Source organism: Aulonocara sp. 'chitande type north' Nkhata Bay, linkage group LG3, assembly GCF_057382095.1.
Source record: "Aulonocara sp. 'chitande type north' Nkhata Bay isolate Kocher_YH1m ecotype deep benthic linkage group LG3, A_spYH_male_GT1.1, whole genome shotgun sequence".
Classification (NCBI taxonomy): Eukaryota; Metazoa; Chordata; class Actinopteri; order Cichliformes; family Cichlidae; genus Aulonocara; species Aulonocara sp. 'chitande type north' Nkhata Bay.
Window position 1 is genome coordinate 18256145 of NC_141346.1, and position 25907 is coordinate 18282051.

The window sequence follows — 25907 nt, forward strand, 5'->3', positions numbered from 1 at the left end:
TGACCCTGAAATCTCTTTTTTTATGATGACATCACATCCCACAGCTGCTTGTGATGCTAGCACTGACCTGCTGTTACAAGTATATAACAAACATTACAGACATGTAAAAACACAGAAAATATGTGAACCTGAAAAGTGATCTGAGATTTTATGTGTTAATCTACAATCTTTGACCCGCTTACTCAAATTTGAACCCTGCTAGCTTCATTTTTATTAAAATCAACAGAAATGGTTTTCTTTGTAACAGTTTAAATTAATATGTAAAAGTGTATCTGAGCAGAGACCTGGACATAAACTTCTTCATGGTTTATAATTTAATACCTAACAGAAAGGTATGAAGGGCCCATTTGTTAAGGTTGTGCAGTTCTGAAAGCACATGGATCAAGTCCACATTCAGCGGGCTGAAGTATGATGTAACAGCGGTGCATTGATCCTGATTAATCAGAGGATGATCACTGCAGTTCCAGGCGCAGCTCGCACAGAGCAGACAGGTACTCTTCATTGTCCTTGTCACAGTTCAGAGCTTTCTCATAAAACTCAGCAGCTTCCTTCCTGTTGCCCTCAGCTCTGGCCACCTGACCCAGCAGAGCGAGAGCTTCGCCATCACCCGGATTCCTTGACAGACGTCTCTCAGCGATCTTCTTGAGTTTCTGCAGGAAAGATGGAGGAACAAAGACAGATGAATTTCTGTGGATTTAGAGAAACTGACTTTTATTTTCAGTGACTTTCTCAGACCAGGATTAAAAAAATATTTAATGTCTAACTGAAGACATATGAGTACAGCAGCTCCCAGCCTTAAACCACAGAACAGGACTGATTCATGCTGGTTGGCAGGTGAGAGAAAGGACAGCTGTGGAAACAATCCAGACTCCACTCCCTCAGTACTGTGTTGAGACGATGTGTGGAAACAGGTACACTGAGTGTGCTTTATCAGATTACAGCCAGGGTCTATATGAAGGTGCAGGAGAGCCAGTCCCTGTTCAGCAGGTGGGAGGTTTCTCAAAATACTCGCAAACACCTTGTTTGTGTTAGTGAATTTTGGCCCTACACAGAGATAAAGGAGTAATCCTTTGATGGACAAATCAAATATCACATACAAAGTTTTCTGCAAAGGAAGGAGTCTAAAATCATCTTCCACCACCTGGAAGCTGAAAGCTTCCACCTGACAGATTAGCCTCCCTCTGACTTCACATCCTGCTAATGAAAATGGTCCAGAGGTGCAGCAGACAGGAGACTTGGTCTCAGTAAATTTTGACCATAAGCCACTGATTAGACTTTAATCACATAACCTTTAGCGCTCACCTTAGCACAGACTTTCTTCTCATATTTCTTCAGTGGTATCAGGAGACCCTGCAGGCAGGACACAGCAGGAGGCAGATTAATAACACAGATATAACTGATTGGTCATTAATAACATTCAAGTGTGAGTGTGTATGTTCTGATTGTTTACTGCCATGTGGCCCTCTAGATTTGGGCTCATTTAGCCTGAATTCCTATTTTAGAGCAGGGGTGTCAAACTCATTTTACATGGTGGGCCAGATGCAGCCCACTTTAATCGTAAGTGGGCCGGATCAGTGAAACATATTTAACTGTTTCCTACATGATGAAAGAAAGGGACCTGTGACAAAGAGGCAAATCTGTAATAGGATCATTTCATTGTTTAGTACCTAATTGCTTTGTGTGAATGGCCATAAGGGAGGTTTTTATCAGCAGTAAAAACTGTAACACTGAAAACACAGTTAAAAGTCCAAAATTTCTGCTTGTGCTTGTTTGTGGTGATCGGCAGATCAAACAAGTTAAGAATTATAAATGGCGTCAAGCGCACATTCAGGCCTGTGAGACTCATTTAGGCAACGTCCACACTGGCCTGGATAGATTTGAAATGGCGTTTTCTTCTGAAAACGCTCTGCGTCCACACTATCGTTTTCAGTCGTTTTCACAGGGTTGCGCGTCCACAATGAAATGGCCAAAAACACTTATGTTCCTGTACTGTACAAGCACCTCTTAACCAACCTTGGTGTAGTGAACGATGGCTTGAGCTTCATTTCTTTTGTGATGGTAATGAAAGTCACCAAAGCGCTGATGGATAGCTTGAGAAAGGCTTTCATCACACTCTGGTAACTTCACCAAGCACTGCTGGAAAATCTCCTCTGCCCTGAGAAACAAAGAGATGATCGTGATGATGACAAACATGCGCCGAGCAAAAAGACAGGAGTCACTGCTGCTTTCCACAGAGGAGTACCTTCTGAAATTCCTTTCCTCTGCATACAGCAGTGCCAGGTCAGCCCACGCAAGATGAAAGGACGGCTTTATCTTAACAGCCATTTCAAATTCACGAATACAACAGCGCCTCCAGCACCGCACCTCTCCTGTGGAGCCAGAAATCATGGTTTATCTCTGAGTTTGGGGATAACTGGACCTTTAGACATGCAGTATGTTTGAGCGTACTTTGGTTGCTGAAGGGCTTGTGGCTCTGCTCAGCAATCTTCTTCCTCTTGTAGCACAGCGCCAGCTGGTGGTGGATGAAAGATGACTGGGTGGTCCTCTTCAACGCTCGCTCCAACATATCAATAGACTCGTCCAGTTGATGCTGAAACAACATTTAATGGTCATTTTCACAAAAATTAGTAAAAAAAACTAAAGAAGAATGCCTCAATCCTGGAAGAAGCACCTCAACAATTACTGAATCTCCCGGAGGAACCCAGCCGAGGGATTAATAAAGTTTCATCTAATCTAATCTAATCTAATCTAATCTGATCTAATCTAATCTAATCTAATCTAATCTAATCTAATCTAATCTGATCTGATCTAATCTAATCTAACAATTTAGTGGAAACATTAACTTCCTCTATCTTCACTGAAGGAAGGAACTCAGAACCACTAAATTAAGCATAACAAACTTTAGTAATCTGTCTTTTCAGTCTCAAGCCTGATTCAGGTCACTGGTCAGAATAAAATAATAAAGATTTTACTATTTCTGAATCAGGAGAATTCAGGAAGGTGAAAGTACAGATAAAAGGACAGAAACAGATCAGAATTAGAGAATGGGAAACCCAGCCCAACCAGCATGGCTCATTTAAGAAAAGGCCGAGCTAGTCTTTAACAACGATCACAGATAATCTAAAATCTCCGTGGAAGCTAAAATGTACAGAGCTGCACATCTTTGACAGCCTTCTTTGGAGCTGATGTAGGGTCAGGGTGCATGCTTTACCATCTTTAAATAAAAGATCTTCATGGACCTGTGCACTGACTCTTATATTACATGACCTTGGAAGAATCACATTGTCTGTGGTTGCATGAGTAGTAAGCATTTACAATATCCTACATTCAGACTTACATGATTACGAAAGTATTTTCCTACGTAGCGGCTGACATGAGGGTTATCAGGATCAGTTTTCAGTGCTTTCTTCAGCAGACCCTCAGCCTCTTTGTATTTCTTATAGGCTCCAAGCTTCACGGCCAGCATGGACTGCAGAACAGCATCATCGGGGTTGAGCTCCAGGGCAAAGTGAAGCTGTTTGATGGATGGAGGCTCCTCAGTTTCCTGTAAATTTTCTAAAACCCACTGCAGATGAGAAACTGGTTAGTCTACTGTGAACTGCTGAGAACCACACCCCAATGAATTGCTGGGGTTTTTTTTAAGAAACTGATAAATTGGCTGTTTTTTAGAACAATATAAACATAATAAATTTATTAACTGATATCAAACTTATAAAACTGACCTCTTCTGTGCGAAAGAGGGCGATGGCGTAGCCAGCATTCCACTCAATGTCATCAGTCTGTATCTCAAGTGCTTTACGAAAACTGTCAACGGCTTGTAAGTAGTAAGATTTTGACAACTTGAGGTAGGTCCAGGCTTGTTCTCCGTAGACCTCTGGAAGGAGACTTGCTGATGAACCAGTGGGATACTTCACCTGCAGAGGGAGAAGGTTCAGCTGCAGTCAGAGGTTCAGAAGCATGTGATCTATAACATTTGATCTGATTGGTGTACATACCAGTATGTCCTCGACTTTCTTACAGTAGCTTTGTGACTGTGCAAAGTCTCCAGCATGATATTTCAGCCAGGCCATGTCTCCATACGTCACAATGAGCCGCCTCTCACTCTCATCCCCATGACGCTCCCTGATGGTCTCCTCTGATTGGTTTAAAAGTGACAGCGCTTCCTCTCGTTGATTCTGAAGATACCTGAGGACCATCAACACATGCTTATAATTAAATCATGTTTTTCTGGAATCATACTTCAGATGTCTACACCTGGCCTGGTCTTCAATAACAGCCCTGCAGCAGGTCTTTATTTGTTGACATTTAGCTAAGGTTCTAGACCCCATGGGTGTTAAGATAAATACTCTACCTGCATTTCCACCAAAATAATCATGCAAACAAGTTTTAGGAGGCAGATTTATATTAAGATCGTACCCACATACAGGATAGGTGGGTACTGTCAGGAAATTCAGCCACAACAACTGACTGATACAATCCATACTGTTTGAGATCAGTTCATATCATGGATCACCACTTCTACTGTCTCCTGGAGTGCTGACTATCTGTCAGAGAGGTCTCAGTTTGTCTGTTGTGGTGATTAGTATAGATATAGATATATATTAGATATAGATACTGGGGCACCAGAGGGGGCAGTCCTATCACCATTTCTGTTTACCTTGTGCTCCTCAGACGTCCAGTGTAACAGTTAAACATGCTACCTGCAGAAGTTCCCTGATGACACTACAGGGGTTGGGTGTATTATGGAGTACAGGGAGCTTGTGAGGAACTTTGTAAAGCGGTCCAAAATAAATCTCCTCTCTTTGAATGTCAGCAAGACAAAACAGATTGTGGTTGACCTCCAGAGGAAAAAAAAACTGTGACTAGGTTCATCCACACGATCATCAGTGCCAGAGATGGAGCAGGATCAACAAACTAATCCGTAAGAGTGGAAATATCATTGGTTAGAATCTGGAGGTGTTTGACACATGGAGGGTCACAGGTCACTCTATCTATCTATCTATCTATCTATCTATCTATCTATCTATCTATCTATCTATCTATCTACCTACCTACCTACCTACCCACCGACAAGATCAGCCTGTTGCTATGTTGCTGGCAGTTGCATCTCGCCAGTAGTTAAATTAGTTAAATTACCCAAAAGTAATTTTTCCCACTGCTGTGGAAACTGTACCTGACATAAGCCAAGAAGCTGTATGATCGAGCCACTGCCCCGCGCTGGCCGAGCTGCAGTTTTATGTGGTCCTGTAGTCGAGTGCTGAGGTTCTTCAGGTCCACGTCCTTCTTCAGATCCCAGGTGAAGTGACACTGCAGCTGCTGCAGCCTCCTGAGCAGAGCGCTGCTACCTTCACTTTAAGAGGATCACAAAGAAAAACAAACTAAGTTACCTTTGCATGTCAGAGACTGCACTTTGTTTGTTTTTACTTTAATCTGTACTTCAGCTTTTACTGGAGTATTTTTAACACTAGTGTAGCATGTTGACCTATGTTTGTATCAGCCACTAGATGGCACTGTGTCGCTGCAATGTGTGTAATTCACTGGCGAGCAAGAAGCTTGAGGGCAAGCAAAAAGAATAAGAAATAAAGTGGAAGCGGAACAGAGATCAGTGTGTGCGTGCAGTTAATAAGAAGCTCGGTATACATACAAAAACAACACATGGTGTCAGAGTAGCGGATTCTACGCAATCCCTCGCCGTCGGACAGCGCAGACATGGAGGCTTACGGCGTTCCCACACCGCGTATGGATTGGGACTCCAGCAACCTGCCCGAGGCATGGCGGCGTTTCAAGCAGCACGCCGAGCTAATGTTCGCTGGTCCTCTTCGGGGGAAGGAGGAGGCAGACAAATGCAGCTACCTTCTTCTATGGGTCGGTGAGAAAGGACGGGACGTCTACAACACGTGGACGCTCACCGCAGACGACTCCCGAAAGCTTCAGACGTACTACGATAAGTACACTGATTACATCATACCGAAAGCTAACCCAATCTACGCCCGATATAAGTTTCATGAAAAGATGCAGGGTGAAAATGAGACATTTGAACAGTTTATTACGGAACTGAAACTACTTGCTAAAGACTGTGGGTACCCAAATACAGATGAAATGGTCAGGGATCGCATTGTATTTGCCACTAACTCGCCACACGTCCGAGAAAAGCTACTCAGCCAAGGCGCAGAGCTCACGCTAGAGAAAGCTATAGATATAGCACGATCACACGAGCTAGCAAAGCAACAGCTAAAAACTATGGGTCACTCCAGGGGCCAAGAAACTGTGCACGCCATCGGCAGGAAATCGCACAGACAAGAATATCAAACAAGAAGCGTGAGACCAAAAGAACACGCTAATGCAACACTAAAAACGTGCAGCTATTGTGCCGGACAACACAGTAATAAAGACACCTGCCCAGCAAAAGGGAAGCAATGTGCAAAATGCAAGAAAATGAACCATTTTGCGAGAGCATCCAGGTCAAGACTCCCTTCGCAGACAAAAGCCCACCTCAAATCAGTACACACTGTGAGAGAGAACATAGAAATGTCAACTATGGATACAGATGAGGACCAAGACTGTTTCTACATTGATAGCATCACCATAGAAAATGAAGGAAGAAATGATGAGCAAGCATATGCAGACATGCAGCTTGGTTCCCCCCCACAGACAGTGAGGTTTAAAGTTGACACTGGGGCGCAAGCAAACACAATTCCAGCTAACATGTTCCAGACACTCTTCCCACACGTGACACTGAAGCCTGTCACACACAAGCTCACAGATTATGGGGGACACTCACTCAGCGTGGAAGGAAAATGCCAGTTAAAATGCAAACACAAAGACAAGACCTGCACGTTGGAATTCCATGTTGTTAACACAAGCGCCCCACCTGTATTAGCAATGAAAGCTTGCCGTGACCTTAACCTGGTAAGGATTGTGATGGCAGTGACGGAGGAAAGAGGCAAGACAACCAACAGTTCACAGGCAATACTAGACGAATATGCAGACGTATTCAAAGGGATAGGAGAATTTCCTGGTGAATGCAGTTTCCATGTAAATCCAGACGTTGCACCCACAGTCAGCCCACCTCGTCGGATTCCCATCGCTCTGCGAGCCCGACTCAAAGACGAGCTCGACAACATGGAAAGGAACCAAATCATATGCAAGGTCACAGATCCTACGGACTGGGTGAATGCACTTGTTGTCGTGGAAAAACCCAAGACGGGCAGACTCAGAGTATGTCTGGACCCCAGACCCCTCAACAAGGCTATACAAAGACCCCATTACCCTCTACCCACCTTAGAGGATGTCACCACAAAACTTGCTGGGGCCAAGTATTTCAGTGTTTTGGACGCCAGATCAGGCTACTGGGCCATTAAGCTAAGCCACGAATCATCTCTGTTAACCACATTTAATACTGTGTTTGGCAGGTACCGCTTCCTCAGGTTGCCATTCGGCATAATCTCAGCTCAGGATGAGTTCCAGCGACGCGTGGACGAGACCTACGAGGGCCTGAGGGGCGTGGCAGCCATTGTGGACGACGTATTGGTCTTCGGAGAAACCAAACAGGAGCATGACGACAACCTGAGGGCCATGCTGCAGCGCAGCAGAGAGAGAGGTGTAAAACTGAACCCTGACAAGTGCACCATCTGCGTCAAAGAGGTCAGTTACTTCGGTCACACATTGTCACACGAAGGGCTGAAACCAGATCCACAAAAAGTAAAAGCAGTCCAAGACATGGCGCCCCCACAGAACAGGGCGGAATTGGAAACAGTGCTGGGGATGGTTAATTATCTAGCAAGATTTGCCCCACACCTGTCAGAGATAAATGCTCCGCTCCGCCAGCTGTTAAAGCAGGACAGTGAGTTTGTATGGGACAAGAACCATGACAGAGCCTTTCAACGAATGAAGGAGCTGATCACTAAAGAACCAGGCCCAGTTCTCTCCTTCTTCGACCCCAAGAAAGCGCTACGACTCCAGGTCGATGCATCCGAAAGTGGCCTCGGTGCTGTGATGCTGCAGGACGGCAAGCCAGTTGCCTACGCATCCAAGTCACTTAACAGCACTGAGCAGAACTATGCCCAAATAGAAAAAGAGCTGTATGCTGTTCTCTTTGGTTGCAAGCGGTTCCACGAGTACATGTACGGTCGACATGTGACCATTGAGTCGGACCACAAGCCACTTGAGTCCATACTCAAAAAAACACTAGCATCAGCACCACCACGGCTACAGAGGATGATAATACAGCTGCAAAAGTACGACATCAGCATCATCCACAAGCCAGGGAAAGACATCCCGGTAGCCGACACGCTCTCCCGGAAATCCATAGAGTTTCACGACAAATCACTATGTGACGGGATGGATGCGCAGATCCACTCAGTCCTCAGCAACATGCCTGTCAGTGACCAGAGACTCTCAGAGATAAGAAACGAAACAGCCCAGGATCCTCAGCTCAACATCCTGAGAAGGACCACATTGAGTGGATGGCCAGATAAAAGGTCTCAATGCCCGCCTGACATCCAGGAGTTTTGGAACCACAGGGATGAGATCTCACTGATAGACGGGATCATGTTTAAAGGAGAGAAAATGATCATCCCAAAAAGGCTCAGAAAGGACATGATAGATCGGATTCATTCCAGCCATATGGGCATAGAAAAGAGCAAAAACAGAGCCAGAGACCTTCTGTTTTGGCCAGGCATGGGAAAGCAGATTGAGGAAGCCGTCGGAGCCTGCAGCACATGCCAGGAGAGACAAGCTGCTAACCCCAAGGAACCCCTGTTGTCACATGCAATACCAGAACGACCGTGGCAGGTCATAGCCACCGATCTGTTCACTTGGAACTCGGAAGACTACATCATCATGGTAGATTACTACAGTAGATTCTTCGAGTTGGAAAGACTGCGCAGCTGCACTGCAGAAGCAGTGATCCACAAACTAAAGTCAGCCATGGCTAGACATGGTATTCCAGAGTCGGTGATTAGTGATAACGGTCCGTGCTATGCTTCCAGTAAGTTTCAACAGTTTGCAAAGTCATGGAGTTTCACCCACACCACTACTAGTCCCCATTACCCACAGAGCAACGGTCTAGCCGAGAAAACAGTCCAGACAGCAAAGAAACTTCTGGACAAGGCCAAAGCGGAACATAAGGATCCCTACTTGAGCCTATTAGAATACCGGAACACCCCCGTGGACAACTTAAAGTCGCCTGCACAACTACTCATGAGCCGGAGACTTCGCTCCATCCTCCCTGCAACACCAAAACAGCTGGAACCCCAAGTAGTTTGCCAGCAAACAGTGCGTGAAAGGAGAGAAGTCTGCCAGCAGCGCCAGCAGACTTATTTCAACAGAGCCGCCCGACCTCTGCCTCAACTATATCCTGGCACACCGGTCCGGTTCCGGCAAAAAGACGGTTCCTGGAAACCAGCTGTGGTCACAAGTTGTGCCGACACATCCAGAAGCTACAACATAACCACAGATACAGGACAAGTTTACCGGCGTAACCGCCGACACCTCCGCAGAAGCAGGAACAGCGTAGGAGGTGAGGAGTTCATTCAACCAACAGGCATCAGCGATGACAGCCCTGTGGTATCTCAGCCCCCGCCTGTGGAGCCCCCTGATAAAGACATTACAACACCTGGATACACGACTCGTTATGGGCGTGTTACCAAACCAAGACAGGTCTTGGACCTGTAATATTGTAAAGGGTGCAGGCGGATCGCTGCCCTAGAAAAAAAAAAAGGCTGTTTATATGTTTGTTGTTCCAATGATGTCACTAAATGCATCTGTTTATTATGTTTGTGATATAGCCAGTATTGAGTCGAATGCTATGTTATCAATGGATGTGCTCAGGATGTTATTCCTGTAATTTCAGTTGCCTTAGAAATTTTACAAGCCTGAGTTGTGTTTTTTTTTTTTTAAGAAGGGAGATGTAGCATGTTGACCTATGTTTGTATCAGCCACTAGATGGCACTGTGTCGCTGCAATGTGTGTAATTCACTGGCGAGCAAGAAGCTTGAGGGCAAGCAAAAAGAATAAGAAATAAAGTGGAAGCGGAACAGAGATCAGCGTGTGCGTGCAGTTAATAAGAAGCTCGGTATACATACAAAAACAACACAACTAGTACTTCTACCACCTCGCCTAGTAGTAGTAGTACCAATATTTGTAGTATTTAGGGTAGTTTTCGAAAGTCGGAAATCAGCTGTGAAGCTAATGCGAACTCACGTCATGTTACAGGAAACAGTCCTCCTCTTCCTCAAAGTACACACCGATGAAGATGAAGAAACGATTATGCGCCGACTGATCGGTCACTGGGTGGTCGTTCAGTGAGAAACGCTGACCTCAGATCAATCATTTACAGATCAATGGCTGATCAGTGATCTTTGGAGACGCTCTCAGCTGAGATGCAGAAACGAAACCTAACGTCCCCTCGTGGTGCCTTCATGTACCTCTCATATAAAACAGAAAGCCCAGCCTTCTCGTCGGAAAGCTTTCCTCCTTTCTAAAATATGCGCCTTCCGTCTCCTAACATAGTTTATATTTATGGCCATTAAGTTCTCGAGAGGACAGGAGAGGAGAGGATGAGCGATCTGAGCCGTCAGCCTTTTACCTGTTTTCAGCGAGGCCCTGAAGGCACCACGAGAAGTGTGTGTGGTTTGTGTGACAAAGGTGAGAGCTTCACAGATCGGTCCACGAACTCTTCGTGTTCAGTCATCAGTTTGCTGTGTCTAAGGAGGAGGAGGTCTCTGTGTGCTCCAACATGAGGTCAGTTTGTCAAACCTCTGATCAATAATCGATCATTTATCACACATTACACATTTATCACCTGATGGACTTTAAATGCAGCAGTAGTTTAGCTTACCTGGCGCTCAGGTGCACGCTGAGAGATACAAAGTAACACAGTCTGTCTACCTGTGCATGTAACAGGGGACTGATATCAGAGGAAGAGGAGAAAGTGGACATTAACAAATTATAAACCTTGTATGTGAAAATAATAACTGGTGCTGCAGTAATCAATTATTTTATTAATCAAATATTCTATCAGTTATGTAATTGATAAATCAAATAAGAAATACTTTTGTCTTATTAATGAGTAATAATGAATTTTTAAACGAGAAAAACAAAAATGTGTTTTTATGATGAGCTGCTCGTGGTTTCATATTTTTGAAATGTTAATGTTTCATTAACGGATATATGACATCACTGTTTTTACAGCCACAATAATATGGTCTGTTATCTCACACACACACACACACACACACACACACACACACACACACACACACACACACACACAGAGAGAGAGAGAGAGAGAGACATTCACATTATATGTGTTTAAAGATAATGTTCTGATCATTATTGAGCATATTTAACTATCCAGTAAATTCACACATGAATCAGAATTTTATTGTTGTTCAAAAGTACAATGACGAGTTAGAGACGCCCATCGTTATCTTCTCAAACTCAGACATGAGTAAAAAGGTTGATGATGGATCATCTTGAGGTGACTCCCTTGTTACTTGCACTTTAACCTCGGGACTCTGACCCTTCAGTTCTTGTGCAGTCAACCTTTTATTTGTTGTTTCATGATCATGCATAGAGTCTCTGTACAGTGGCTGAACAGTGTCAAGCAAACAGTCTCAGGTCCTGGAGAGCAATGCATGGCACTGCACTGAGGAGTGCACAGAGTGCTGCACACTTAGTGCTGCTTGGAATGCACTTCATTCATTCTACTACCAGCCTAAACTTCCCAAAATCCACACACTTAAGCCCTGTTTGCTCACAACTACCTAGCATGTACACACAAGTCCATGTTCCTGTTTACCTTCTTCAGTGCTCACCTCTTCAACAATATTAATTCCAGACCATGAACACTGGTAACTGGAAAAACACAGGCAACTGATGCATCTAACATCACTAACTAGACATCTTAACACTGGAATGTGCTCAAATGAGTTAAACGAGAACAAATTGTTTGGTCTCATATCCAAAAATATTTTACAGAACAATATCAAAAATATTCCACAAGTACAAACCTGTGTATCACAACAATAGCTGTCCCCTAACACAAACTCTGTGTTTGTGTCTCACTCCACATCTAAGGTTTCTTCTGGTTCCTCAGTGTGAGATTCAAACCACATTACTGATTTCACTGATTGGTTGATCACACAAAGTGAATTTTCTCAATGAGAGGAGCTGGGAGGTCTGGGTGAGCTGACATGTGCTGGTCGTACAAACAGGATCCTCAGGTGTGTCAGAGCACTGAGTGAGCCTCGGTTCAGCCAGTCCTGGTTTGATGCTCTCCCTCTGATGCTCCTCACAGCGTTTTCTTTGTGACTCTCTTACAGTGAAGATAGCAGCGCTCTGCTCAGCAGGCTGCAGCAGTTGCAGTGTCACTTCACCTGGGATCTGGACCTGGACGTGGACCTGGAAACCCTGAGCACTCGACTACAGATCGACATAGATTTTCATCAGCGTCAGCATGAGGGAGAGAGTTGCACCTACAGCCTCTTGGCTTATTTCAGGTACAGTTTCTGTAGCTGTCTGATGAAGGAAAAGCTAAAGTGGATTTATTCTGCTCATTCAAATCTCAACGCTTTTATTTCTGGGACTCTGCTAGAAAAAGAGAAGAACTAACATTAGCCAGAAGAAAGACAGTTTTTCTCACTGAAGTCCGTCTGACCAAAGAGAAATTTGACCGTCAAAGGAAACAGCAGGATCTATATTTGAATGATAGAGAGATAGTTTTGTTTTCAGGATCAGATCCAACCCTGAGCTGTGTTTCTTCTGCTAATGTTACCTACCAGCATAGCAAAGCTACAGCTAGAAGAAAAACGTCAGCTTGCTTTAAGTTTACCTCATTATTTCAACCTTAATACAAACATGTAATATGAAGAGAAACATTATTGGAGTATTGGACTGAAGTTTCTGATTCTTTAAGAATCTTGATATAAATCTGTTTCCTGAAGCTTGTTTTGACTCTTGTTTTTCTGGTGGAAATGCAGTAATTATCTAACCCTGGAGTCATGAACCTCAGATAAAAACCTAAATGAATCATCAACAAGTGTTAGTCTCAAGTAAGTTTCTTGTCAGGTGTTGTAAATGCCTCGTAGTTAAACACCAGTTGTAGAACAGCTGTTGATGACCTGTTGGTCCTCAGGCATCTTAAGGATCAACGAGAGGAAGCGCTGTCACTTTTAAACCAATCAGAGGAGACCATCAGGGAGAGATACGGTGATGAGAGTGAGAAGCGGCTGATTGTGACGTATGGAGACATGGCCTGGCTGAAATATCACGATGGAGACTTTGCACAGTCACAAAGCTACTGTCAGAGAGTCGAGGACATACTGGTATGTAAACCAATCAGATCAAACATGATGATCACTGCTGTTGAACCTCTGACGCTTCCTTCTCCCTCTGCAGGTGAAGTATCCCACTGGTTCATCAGGAAGTTTCCTTCCAGAGGTCTACGGAGAACAAGCCTGGACCTATTTCAAGGTGTCGAGGTCTTCTATATCAAAAGCCATCGACTGTTTTCATAAAGCACTTGAGGTACAGCCTCATGACACCGAGTGGAACGCCGGCTACGCCATCGCCCTCTTTTGCAGAGAACAGGTCAGTTTTATGATAAGAATGAAGAGTATTTGGATAGACAGCACCAAATGATAAACTAAAGGCTTCTTCAGTGGCATCGGTTGCTTCAGCGTCAGTATGATTTTTAGAAGTTTCAATGACTAATTTTTTTATTCAAGTGAAATAAACTGTAGACTAACCAGATTCTCATCTGCAGTGGTTTGCAGAAAATAAACAGGACGGGGAGGAATCCAAAGCCACCAAACAGCTTCGCTTTGCATTGGAGATCAACCCAAATAACGCTGCTCTGCAGTGCATGCTGGCCGTGAAGCTGGTGGCCTATAAGAAATACGAAGAGGCTGATGATCTGGTGAAGAAAGCACTAGAAAATGATCCTGATAACCCTCATGTCATTCGCCACTCAGGAAATTACTTACTCAATCAGGTAAGTCTGCAACTTTGGTCTTATTAATTCTTACTTCTGCTCACTGGGTCTTGGGCCCAGTAAGGGCCTCAATAACTGCCTTATTGAGGCCCTTATTATTTACTGCCTCAATAACCTCACGCCCGGTGATGGACAAATTGTTCCCTTCGTCCCCAGACTCTGTTTCCTGTACTGAAGGTGTGTCAGTTGGATTAAGGAGCTCCTTAAAGTATTACTTCCACCACCCAACAATATCCTCAGTCGAAGCCAGCAGTGCTCTACTACACTATACACAGTGCAGGTAGAGCACTGCTTTCCATTTTGAGTAGTCTGACGGGCAGAGTGGGACTCAATTAAAAAAATTAATCTAACTAATAAGAGGTTTTGTGCTTAATTAATCTTGATTAATCACATTTAATCACACAAGAAAATTTGCCCCAAATTTAAAGGGTTTTAGTGAGCTGGGGTCTATCACACCAGGCAAGAGCCCAGGTGCAGGCTGTGTAAAGATGCTCCAGAGACAATCCAGCACATAACAGCAGGGTGCAAGATGCTAGCAGGCAAGGCATACATGGAACGCCATAACCAAGTGGCCGGCATAGTGTACAGGAACATCTGTGCCGAGTATAACCTGGAAGTCCCGAGGTCAAAATGGGAGATGCCCCCAAGGGTGGTGGAGAATGACCGAGCTAAGATCCTGTGGGACTTCCAGATACAGACGGACAAAATGGTGGTGGCTAACCAACCGGACATAGTGGTGGTAGACAAACAGAAGAAGACGGCCGTAGTGATCGATGTAGCGGTTCCGAATGACAGCAATATCAGGAAGAAGGAACACGAGAAGCTGGAGAAATACCAAGGGCTCAGAGAAGAGCTCGAGAGGATGTGGAGGGTGAAGGTAACGGTGGTCCCCGTGGTAATCGGAGCACTAGGTGCGGTGACTCCCAAGCTAGGCGAGTGGCTCCAGCAGATCCCGGGAACAACATCGGAGATCTCTGTCCAGAAGAGCGCAGTCCTGGGAACAGCTAAGATACTGCGCAGGACCCTCAAGCTCCCAGGCCTCTGGTAGAGGACCCGAGCTGCATTTTGCACCATCTGTAAACCTCTAAAACCTTTCTTTGGTAGCCCAGAAAGGAGAGCGTTACAATAATCGATACGTGAAGACACAAATGCTTGGAGACGGACCTCTGCAGTGTTGCTTGATAAATGTTGTCTGAATTTGGGTATGTTCCTTAAATGATAAAAGGCAGTCTTTGTTGTCTCTTTTACATGGGACTCGAAGGAGAGCACCATGTCGAACCACACGCCCAAGTTTTTAACCTTGACATAGTCATCAATTTTCAAGATGAAATTTTGGGACAAGTATGGCTTTGGAACAAAGATTCTAAAGGACAAGATGGAGTTATTGGACTGTAGCAAGTTTAACAAGTTCATTTATACCAGTGACATCACATCACCCCACCAACAAACACCTCAGTGACTTCAAGCGTAGGCTTAGCCTCTCTCCTTATATATTTGTATTTGACTGGTGTTTTTAAATCTGTTCCAGAATCGACTGGATGAGGCTATTGTTGTGTTTAAGCGAGGCCTGAGAAGGCGCGATCAATTACCTTCCTTCACCTACCAGCTGGCTCTGTGCTACAAGCAGAAGAAAATTGCTGAACAGCGCCGCAGGCCCTTCAGCAACAGAGGTACACAGAAATATACAACATGTTATCCTTTAATCAACACAACTCAAATCATCCTTTAATGCTCCACAGAAGATGAGGGTAAGTGGAGGCGTTGCTGTATTAGTCACCTTGAAGAAGCTGTGGAGATGAAACCATCCTTTGTCCGGGCGTTGGCTGAACTGGCACTGTTGTACGCAGAGGAAGGGGATTTGAGCAGGTGCTTGTCTAAACAAAGCTGCACGATTTCCTCCTTTATTTCCTCTGGGTGTAAATTCCTAAACATCTCGTTGTTTCTCAGGGCTGAGGAGACTTTCAAGCACTGCTTGGAGAAGTTACCAGAGTTGAAGGAGAAAAGGGTTTGTCTGATTATCCATCAGTACTACGGTGACTTTCATCATTATCACACAAAAAATGAGGCTCAAGCCATCGCTCACTATAAAGAGGTAAGTTTCTAGGTGCCAGACATGTCAGCTGCATGTACAGTGTTACACATGCAGCTGCCTCTTAATGTTCCATGGTTCATCTGAGGATGGACCGATCTAAAATACAGTATTGGTATCAGTGCGATGCTGATGCTGACCTAAATTACTGGGCCGGATATTGGGTAGAAATTAAAAATGTAGCCCGATCCATCAAATATCACAAAAGCACCTCACAAAACTTGTGACATGGTGTAACCCAGGTGGTCCCCTTATCATGCTGGAGCAGTTTGCGTCACGTGATAGAGTGACTGTTGTGTACAAGACCTGTCGGCGGTCTGGAGTCACTTCACACTGAAAGCATTTGGAGCCTCGTTACGTGCTGACAAACCAGAATTTCATCTCCAAGCAAGCTATCCCAGAAAAATAAAGCAAGAGTCTAAGTTCATCTCTGAATGTTTGTAAAGCATTCCCACGTTAAGCTTAACAACCGATATATGAAGCTGGGACATCTGTCATTGCTAAGTCTGACCGTACAATGGATAGACTCGAGTTTTACTTTGAAAAGAACTGTGTTGCAGGCTAAACAGTTCTGTGGTTCAAAAGAAAAACAACAACAACAAAACAATGAAAACACTTTTTTCATACGTGTTAAGTTTTGTATAGAAATTACACAAAAGTCAATCTCAGGTTAAATGTGACAGAAACTGTCAGGATGGATGTGTATTTATGTTCAGCTTTAAGTACAAAAGCGTCCATTCTACAACCTGTTTTTTTTTAAGTTGTTGAATTATTTTGTGCTGATATTGCGCTTCTTTTTTTTTCAGAACCAAAGAGTAGTTGAAATCTACATAAAATTGCATTTAAATTACTTTTCAATATTACTTTAAATACTTTAAAGTTCTGCTAAAGGTTTAAGTAAAAAGCTCAGTATTGCTGATCTGAAGTATTTTGGGTGCAGTTTTTTTTGCATCCAAGTACAATAGAATAGCTTTAGTGTTTTGGCTTTTTAAACATGAGTATGAACTTATACAAAATGCAGCAAATATGAAAAAAAAAAAAAACAATTTTATTGATTTTAAAATAGACAATATCGGATTCATATCGGTTTCAGCAGATTTTCAAATTTATATCGGTATCAGACTTAAAACAAGAGGTATCGTGCCATCATCATCTCTAGTTTCAACCCAAGAAGAACAATGAAAGAAGAAAAACTAACAGGCCTTGTTTGGAGGGTGGAGGTGTCGGGGCAGTAATATGAAACATGTTACCGCTCACATCCACCACATGACCTTAGTATGGATGGATTTATCTTCACCATAGTCTTCTGCTGTTTTCTCTCTGCAGGGGCTGCTGATACCACTGAAAAAAATATGAGTGGAGACAGTGTGCTCAGGTGAGCACTAGAGACATAACAAAGGTTACGTGTTATATAAACTCAGTGTTGTTACTAACTCGTGCGGTGTGAGCAAAACCTCATATCAAAGCTCGCTTGATTTAAATGATTTGTTCAGTACCACCTACTTGTGCTCCTGAGGACTGTTTTCAACTTACGTTTTGAAAACTACTGGTGACTGTCAGCTGTTCTGTCTGTCACTAGGTCATGTGAGGAGATGTGGCATCAGTCCCACTTTGGATGGTGCACCTGTCATTTCTAAAAAATGTTGTAAAATTGTAAAACATTGTTTTTTTTTAAATTAAAGCATAATGTAATGTTTTCTCCCACTGAAAACTTTACGTCCAGATGAACAGAATCTACTTCTTTGGAACATAAATTAATATTTCATTGTTCCTCTATTTTTTTCCCGCAGAAACTGAAGCAGATCGCTGACAGGCATCTGGCAAAGAATCGGGGTGATGGTGAAGCTCTCGCTCTGCTGGGTCAGGTGGCCAGAGCTGAGGGCGACAGGAAGAGAGCTGCTTTTTTTTATGAGAAAGCTCTGAACTGTGACAAGGACAATGAAGAGTACCTGTCTGCTCTGTGCGAGCTGCGCCTGGAGCTGCAGGGATCATCCTCTGATTAATCAGGATCACTGCAAAAACTGGCTATAACTAACTTACAATCTTACAAGGAGCCAAAAAGTATTTGTGATCTTGTTTTGAGAGAGAGACACTCAGAGAGAGCAGGATGCAATTAATCTTTTACAACATGTATTTTATCTCTTAGCTTTTAAATCCTAAAATGAGTTATTTAATTGCATATTAGGTTAATCGATATCACCAAGGCACTGAGATGATGCACTTGTGAATGTGATCGTGTGTGGTGTAAATGCTTTGTCTTGGTCCTTTAATAAAATTCTTGCTCAGTTGCTCTTGTTTTAAGATATTTTCCATTTTGAGACATTTTAAGTTTACTTGACATAATTTCTGATGATTTCTCACTTCAATAAATGCAAGACTTTGGAAGTAATGATGTAGAAATACTTAGTGTAACAGTGTTTATGCATATTAAACAGTAACATGAGTACTTCCATACTCTCTCACACAGTTTTCCTCCTACTGATTAAAAATGGCAGCAATCTGTATTTTCATGTGGGGCAACTTTGATATGTTTATATGATCACAGAACAAAACATTTCTGGGGAGTTTTGGATGATGTGTGGAGCTGTAAAGTTGTGGATTCTACTGTAATTTTGAGCTACAGATTTAATTGAAAACATGTCAGTATAACAGACAGTGAGTTGTCTGTATGAACCTTATAACTGATGTTAGATTTAAATAATTTAAAATAAAGTTCATGATAGCTAAAACATGATCAGCTGGTGCTCATTGAGCGTGCTGTTAGGGCTGGGTTGAACTTCAACATTTCTACTTCAGACTTTGTTGTTTTTCTGCTCTTCGGTTTGAGCTGAACCACTTTGACCCTGTTGCTGTGTCCATGTATCATCTGGATAAATTTGTAGTTGGCACAGATTTCCATTCAAAGTGCTGACTGCCAAACTTTTATCCGTGCCTGGTTTTTATCCGGAGGAAAAGTGTTGAATGACTCCCTCACTTTCAGTCAGAGGTTAGCCACTTTCAGTGGAATGTGGAAACACAGATAAGACAGGAAAGACAATAAAATGGAAGAAATTAAATATGGAGTGAAACATTTGTGGTTCTGTTACAGCAAACAAAGAATTTCCTCTTTAAGAAGACTTAACGTGTTATGAAGAGAATCAAGGTGAACTCCATATAATGCAGCTGCTGACTGTTCACTGACCAACAGGAACAGTGCCTCACTTCACTTGTGCTTGCCATCATCTCTATATGCAGTATAAGATAATGCATATGTAATTTTTTATTTTTGGTTATACATCTTGGAGAAACATTGTCAAGTGTTGCACAGTTTTTAAGAGAATTGTATTTAAAAAACAAGAACGACATGTTCTGATATCACAGGTTTAGGACTGGAGACATCAGAGGGTAAAAACAGCTGCTGATAATTTACTGTCAAAGTTCAAGAGGATGCACGTAAGAAAACTAACCTTTATGATAAAAAACAAAGTTAGGAGAACTCAAATTAAAGTTTAAGTGAAGAAATTTATAGACAACACTTTCTTTTTTTATTCTAAACATGTTTTTTTTCTGTAGAACATAATTAATGATGATTAATTTATGAGAATAAGAGAATAAAATGTCCACCTTTCAACTACAGCCAGGAGGTGGCAGCACATCCTTTATCCTCACTTTTTACTCTACTACATGTACCACTGCTCTTATCTCAGTCTACAAGGACGATTGATTATAATGTAGAGGACAGATTGTGTACAGTGACACACAGTCATAAAGATAAATGGAACGACTAGTAAGTAAAGATATTAGGCATAAAAACACAGAGAAACCTGCAACACATCGTTATTGTGTTATTGTACACAAACAGGAATCCATATACAACACTGAACACAAGCAAGAACAACATTCAAATAACCACAAAACTACTGAGAATTTTCACTCACAGCTGTAAAGTGACTCTACACAATGCTCCTCTTTCTCTTTTTGTTTTTCTGTGCTGATGTCATTATACACTAACAAAACAATGGCTACAGATCATACTCGTACTTGTATTCACTCTCTCTGTGTCACTCTTCAGACACTGTGAAAACTAAAGAACACAAAAGTTAGCAACGTGTGGACATGTTAGTGTCAGTGCCAGGCCACAGCAATGGTTTCTGCTCAAGCAGCATTAAGATTGTGTCCCTGAGTGGACATTAAGGGTTCTCAGGTGCTGAACCCGCTGCGCTCTGGCAGAAAGCACCATCCTGGGTTCTAAATGCACTCAGAAAAGCACGCAGCAACACCACACATGAGTGGGCGGAGGGAGGTATAGGGTATAGGTTCTCTGCTCGCCATTCGGGGTGGGGGGCCGGGAGAAGGAGTTGGCCATCTGGTCGGGGTCTGGGATGCTGGGCCTCTCTGCTACTGCGGGACTGGGGGAAACCTGCTCGTCTCCATCGCAGGGCAAAGGGCACCATCTCCTGGGTCTGGGGCAGATTGCCCCTCTGGGGGTGATGGTTCCTGGCCTGGGGGTATAGAGTATGTTTTGGGAGTGTTAGTGTATGTATGTATGTTCTGTTTGTCTCCATGTTGGGCAAGTGTAACTGCATATGAGTGCATGAGGATGGGTGTGGTGGCATCAGCCACACATGGGTAAAATCAGTCCATACCCCCGCCGTGCCTCCACTGCTGTCCCAAATGACTGGCAGTTCAGACAGGTGATACGTTGTGATCTGACCCTCCTCCAGAGCTTTGTGGTCTTGGCAGTTTGTGATACAGACACACAGAATAACATCAATAGAAGTGAGTATACCAAACCACCTCAGCTGCTGCAGAAAGACGAGCTGCTGTCTTGTTGTTTTTGTGATCACATCTATGTGATCAAGGGTTAATATACATTTAAACACTATAAATAAATTACTTGTGAAATCAGTACCTCAGATCTGAGTAAAGGGCCTGTTCTTCTACCTCACTTGACTTTCAAACGTGGATGCAAAGCTTCTGCTGTCTTGTTACTTGTGTACACTTTCTCTGTGTTTCCTGTTTAATTTACTCTCTGATTCAGGATTCTGTGCCAAGATGAGATCACAGCAAACAATTATAAATTAAGCTGTTTGGGATTCAGGAGCTTTCATTGATTATTATAAGTTATAATGAATTTTTCAATAAAGAAAAATGCGAGAAAAAGAAAGTAAAACATTAAGTTTTGTTTTATAAGAACGAAGTTTGTGTGTGTGTGTGTGGGGGGGGGGGGGGGGGGTTTCAGTTGGGAAAGTTTTCGAAAGTCGGAAATCAGCTGTGAAGCTAATGCGAACTCACGTCATGTTACAGGAAACAGTCCTCCTCTTCCTCAGAGTACACACAATGGCGTGTCCAGCGGGGTGGCCCCAACCAGACTGGCCACCCCAGGTGCCACCCCAAAGGCAAAACAATAAAATTCAATCAAATATCAAATGTCCGATTATGTTTTCACGGTGACGCTCAGATATCCGAGTGTAAGTGAATGCAGCATCGGCTTCCGCGCTATGTGCATCACGTTAGCAAAGGTAGGAGAGCCAAGCGCGAAAGATGGCACTGAAGGAAACAATTTTTCGGTGAAAGAAAATGACAGAATAAATGTCCCGGTAAGTAATATTAAGTTTGTTGAGTTTAGTAAACTTCGGTGAAATTAGAATACCAAGGAAAAAATAACACGTAAAGAATTATTGCAGCTGTGGAATATTTCAGACAGTATGCTACTGAGGGCAGCTAACATAAGAGTTATGAGTTATAAGATAATCTAAGTCGTAACATTGCTGTATGGAGCTGCAGATTTGGTTGCAGGTTAACATAGCTGGACTGGCCATCGGGCATACCGGGCATATCCCCAGTGACTTATTTTTTATTTTTTTTTGTAAAGGCATGAACAATGAGGGGTGGTGGATTGGCCAGATGCTGGTCGATGTGTAGAAATAACTCCGTTGTTTGGTGGTGGCTATGGCGGGGCTTCCACAGAGGCAACAGGTGGATGAGGGAAGGGGAGGCAGGAGGAGAGACCCGAAGCAGCCGCCAGTCCGAGTGTCAGGTGAACTGAACTTCAGGTAAGAAGTTATGACCTGCAGTCTATCTGGGTCAGATATGAACTAAGTTTAGGTGGAGTTTATTTTCATGTTGCTGACTTTTTACTGTCAGTTGCAATAACTCATACTGCGTTTTAGCCAGCTGGGTGGGTGCTATGATGTTACTGATAGTGAACTTTATTTTATTCATAAGGTTAGTTAGTAGAGTTGCCAACGGCTCCTTAAAAAAATGGAATGGTCCCTCATTCAGAGAAAATATTACACGTTTCGTATTGAGCTGAGAAGAGACGCAGTTTGTCCCGGACTTTAGCTAGAATGGAAAAAGACACAAAGCTGGATTTATTCTGTCTTTATGCTGCACAGCTGCCTCTTCTCTCATTCTCTCCCCTCTCCCTCTCCTGTTGCTACTTCAATCATGAAACTGATCAATGATCAGCTGATCGGCTTTTCTCTCTTGTTTGTTTATCGCCCACTTTGTGCCAGAAAGAGGAAACCAGCAGATGTCGCGCTAAACAACAGCAGCACGTTTAAGCTTGATCAGCTGTTGTTAGAATTTATTTAATATTAATTTCAAGTATCAGCTGATGTTTGCTGGAGCCACAGCTGTAAAGCTGCTGGTCATGATGTCGGTTTGGATATGTGGTGAGAGGGAAACATGAAGATGAAACCAGGAGATGTCCTTACTGAACCATCAGAGCTGAACAGGTGATGGAGAAACAGGTTTACCTTTTAGGTGACATGAATGAGTTGAAGTTATCAACTGTTTCTGAGAGACAAATAACACCAGGATCCTTTTTTATGTAGCTGACAGCTGGTAACTGTGCAGGGGTGGGTCTAGCAAAGTTTTGCCAGGGGGCCAGGTAGGGCATTAACAGGGAAAGGCACAAAGAAATACTTTTCTTTCTTATTCTCATTTAAAATATCTCGCTTTTATTAAATAATTATCTAAATCTTACAACCAAAGTTTTTATCTGACGTAAAATGTATAGAAATCATACATATACCAACAAGACTGTACATCACTTTCACAACAGGGTTTGTTTTCATTCAAAGGCTTTATGGCTTTAATACCTGGTGGGCCGGTCTGTAGTCAAAATGCCCGATTTTCTGTCCCAGTCCAGCCCTGCAGGTTATACTGGCAGTGTCACCATGCCAGCTGACTGTATTTCATCATCAGCCAGTGTTGTTCTTTATCAATATTACCAAAGTTTACCATAAGGCAGCATAGAAAGTATTTACTTGCTTTCAGGTTTCATTCAAATGTTAGTCTTTTCAGTTGTTTCCCCACTTTTTTCCTGTTTCAAAATCAAACACCAGTTTGTGAGAAGATTATCTTCTTTTTTTAACAGGCAGATAAAGTTTTACATTGGAACTGGCTAATTTGTCAATTGTTTGTTACAAATGTTCGTATTTTAATATTCAAAAATGTTTTTGCCCAAAACATATGTGCACTACATGTCAGTAAAAATACTATGCAAACATTGATGTCCTTGAATGCTGAGTAAACACTGACAAAGCACTGATTGTATCTCTTGTACTTTATCAACGCAGTATCTAAAAACTTTGCACCGTAGTGGTTAAAATCTCATTGTAATAAGAGTTAAAAGCACATTCGGTTATTTGGTTTATAGGGTTATTGAATTATGGTTAATGGTTGGTAGAATTTTTTTTAACATTATCTGCCAATTACATCTGCCACCCTTCTCCAAATCTGTGCCCCTACCTGGCCCCCCCAACAAAAATTTTCTAGACACGCCACTGAGTACACACCGATGAAGAAACGATTATGCGCCGACTGATCGGTCACTGAGTGGTCGTTCAGTGAGAAACGCTGACCTCAGATCAATCATTTACAGATCAATGGCTGATCAGTGATCTTTGGAGACGCTCTCAGCTGAGATGCAGAAACGAAACCTAACGTCCCCTTGTGGTGCCTTCATGTACCTCTCATATAAAACAGAAAGCCCAGCCTTCTCGTCAGAAAGCTTTCCTCCTTTCTAAAATATGCGCCTTCCGTCTCCTAACATAGTTTATATTTATGGCCATTAAGTTCTCGAGAGGACAGGAGAGGAGAGGATGAGCGATCTGAGCCATCAGCCTTTTACCTGTTTTCAGCGAGGCCCTGAAGGCACCACGAGAAGTGTGTGTGGTTTGTGTGACAAAGGTGAGAGCTTCACAGATCGGTCCACGAACTCTTCGTGTTCAGTCATCAGTTTGCTGTGTCTAAGGAGGAGGAGGTCTCTGTGTGCTCCAACATGAGGTCAGTTTGTCAAACCTCTGATCAATAATCGATCATTTATCACACATTACACATTTATCACCTGATGGACTTTAAATGCAGCAGTAGTTTAGCTTACCTGGCGCTCAGGTGCACGCAGAGAGATACAAAGTAACACAGTCTGTCTACCTGTGCATGTAACAGGGGACTGATATCAGAGGAAGAGGAGAAAGTGGACATTAACAAATTATAAACCTTGTATGTGAAAATAATAACTGGTGCTGCAGTAATCAATTATTTTATTAGTCAAATATTCTATTAGTTATTTAATTGATAAATCAAATAAGAAATACTTTTGTCTTATTAATGAGTAATAATAAATATTTAAACGAGAAAAACAAAAATGTGTTTTTATGATGAGCTGCTCGTTGGTTTGAAATGTTAATGTTTGATTAACGGATACTGGATATGACATCACTGTTTTTACAGCCACAATAATATGGTCTGTTATCTCACACACACACCACACACACACACACACACACACACACACACACACACAGAGAGACATTCACATTATATGTGTTTAAAGATAATGTTCTGATCATTATTGAGCATATTTAACTATCCAGTAAATTCACACATGAATCAGAATTTTATTATTGTTCAAAAGTACAATGACGAGTTAGAGACGCCCATCGTTATCTTCTCAAACTCAGACAATAAAAAATGGTAAATGGCCTGTATTTGTATAGCGCTTTTCTAGTCCCTAAGGACCCCAAAGCGCTTTACACTACATTCAGTCATTCACACACTGGCGATGGCAAGCGATGTTGTAGCCACAGCCACCCTGGGGCGCACTGACAGAGGCGAGGCTGCTGGACACTGGCGCCACCGGGCCCTCTGACCACCACCAGTAGGCAAACATGGGGTTAGTATCTTACCCAAGGATATTTGGCATGCAGCCAGGAAGCAGCCTGGGATCGAACCACCGACCTTCTGATTAGTGGCTGCTCTGCACCTGCTCTGCCACCTGAGCTACAGCCACCCCATAAAAAAGGTTGATGATTGATCATTTATGTCTACACACACAAAATCTAAACATTAGAATAAACATTCTCACTACTCAGACTACATGTCTCTGCTAATCTATTGATCAGACTTATATCTTTATCTTTTATTAATATTAAATTTGATCTACTTACCTCTTCTGGTTTACCACTCTGACCATCAACACATTGTTAACACATAAGGCTGAGTGTCAAGCTCAGCTGTGATGGAGCAGTCAGGGGGATTTCAGTTATTCTTTCTCCCCGTTACATAACACACAAGAATGTATTCATAGCCAGCTTCACGGTGTGTTCACACCGAACGCGATGGACGCGAATAGAGCGTCAGGTTTACATGTAAAGTCAATGGAAAGGCGCGATGACGCGCGATTGCGGGTCCCGCGAAAATTCGGAAGCAGATTTGCGTCGCGAAAACGCGAAAACGCGTGAAACGCGCGTCAGTGTAGCGCGTCTGGCGCGTTTGACTCGCGAATAAAACCACGCGCGTGAGTTTTTGTGTTGCATTTTGTGCATACGCGCG

The 25907-nt window shown here is 42.9% G+C and overlaps 2 protein-coding genes across 3 annotated transcripts; one reads left to right on the plus strand and one right to left on the minus strand.

Moving 5' to 3' along the window:
* Window positions 1-7: 7 nt before the first annotated feature.
* LOC147334312 (antiviral innate immune response effector IFIT1-like) lies at window positions 8-10410 on the minus strand. The gene is made up of 10 exons (XM_086286515.1): window positions 10204-10410; window positions 5174-5350; window positions 3996-4185; window positions 3723-3914; window positions 3338-3565; window positions 2449-2590; window positions 2243-2369; window positions 2014-2155; window positions 1303-1350; window positions 8-650 (listed from the first exon to the last, which is right to left on the minus strand). The coding sequence occupies exons 1-10, from the start codon at window positions 10206-10208 to the stop codon at window positions 453-455; spliced, it is 1449 nt and encodes a 482-aa protein (XP_086142641.1). The 5' UTR covers window positions 10209-10410; the 3' UTR covers window positions 8-452.
* LOC147334313 (antiviral innate immune response effector IFIT1-like) lies at window positions 10240-18731 on the plus strand. Of its 2 annotated transcripts, none has more exons than XM_086286605.1 (9): window positions 10240-10743; window positions 12327-12503; window positions 13139-13328; window positions 13402-13593; window positions 13769-13996; window positions 15525-15862; window positions 15944-16817; window positions 17221-17460; window positions 17876-18731. In XM_086286605.1, exons 1-6 carry the CDS (start codon window positions 10739-10741, stop codon window positions 15723-15725), a joined length of 993 nt encoding a protein of 330 aa, XP_086142731.1. In that variant the 5' UTR covers window positions 10240-10738; the 3' UTR covers window positions 15726-15862; window positions 15944-16817; window positions 17221-17460; window positions 17876-18731. The 2 variants fall into 2 exon arrangements, with proteins under 2 accessions (XP_086142731.1, XP_086142730.1); XM_086286604.1 differs by having other exon boundaries at window positions 15944-16088; window positions 17412-17460.
* The last annotated feature ends 7176 nt before the right edge of the window (window positions 18732-25907 follow it).

Bases quoted from the DNA above. Each gene is read 5' to 3' on its own strand.
- LOC147334312 (XM_086286515.1), bottom strand. The intron at 2,370-2,448 runs GTACGCTCAAAC...CTGGCTCCACAG, and splicing joins CAAGCCCTTCAGCAACCAAA to GAGAGGTGCGGTGCTGGAGG. The intron at 2,156-2,242 runs GTACTCCTCTGT...TTTGTTTCTCAG, and splicing joins GAGGAAAGGAATTTCAGAAG to GGCAGAGGAGATTTTCCAGC.
- LOC147334313 (XM_086286605.1), top strand. The intron at 13,329-13,401 runs GTATGTAAACCA...CTCCCTCTGCAG, and splicing joins AGAGAGTCGAGGACATACTG to GTGAAGTATCCCACTGGTTC. The intron at 13,997-15,524 runs GTAAGTCTGCAA...AATCTGTTCCAG, and splicing joins GAAATTACTTACTCAATCAG to AATCGACTGGATGAGGCTAT.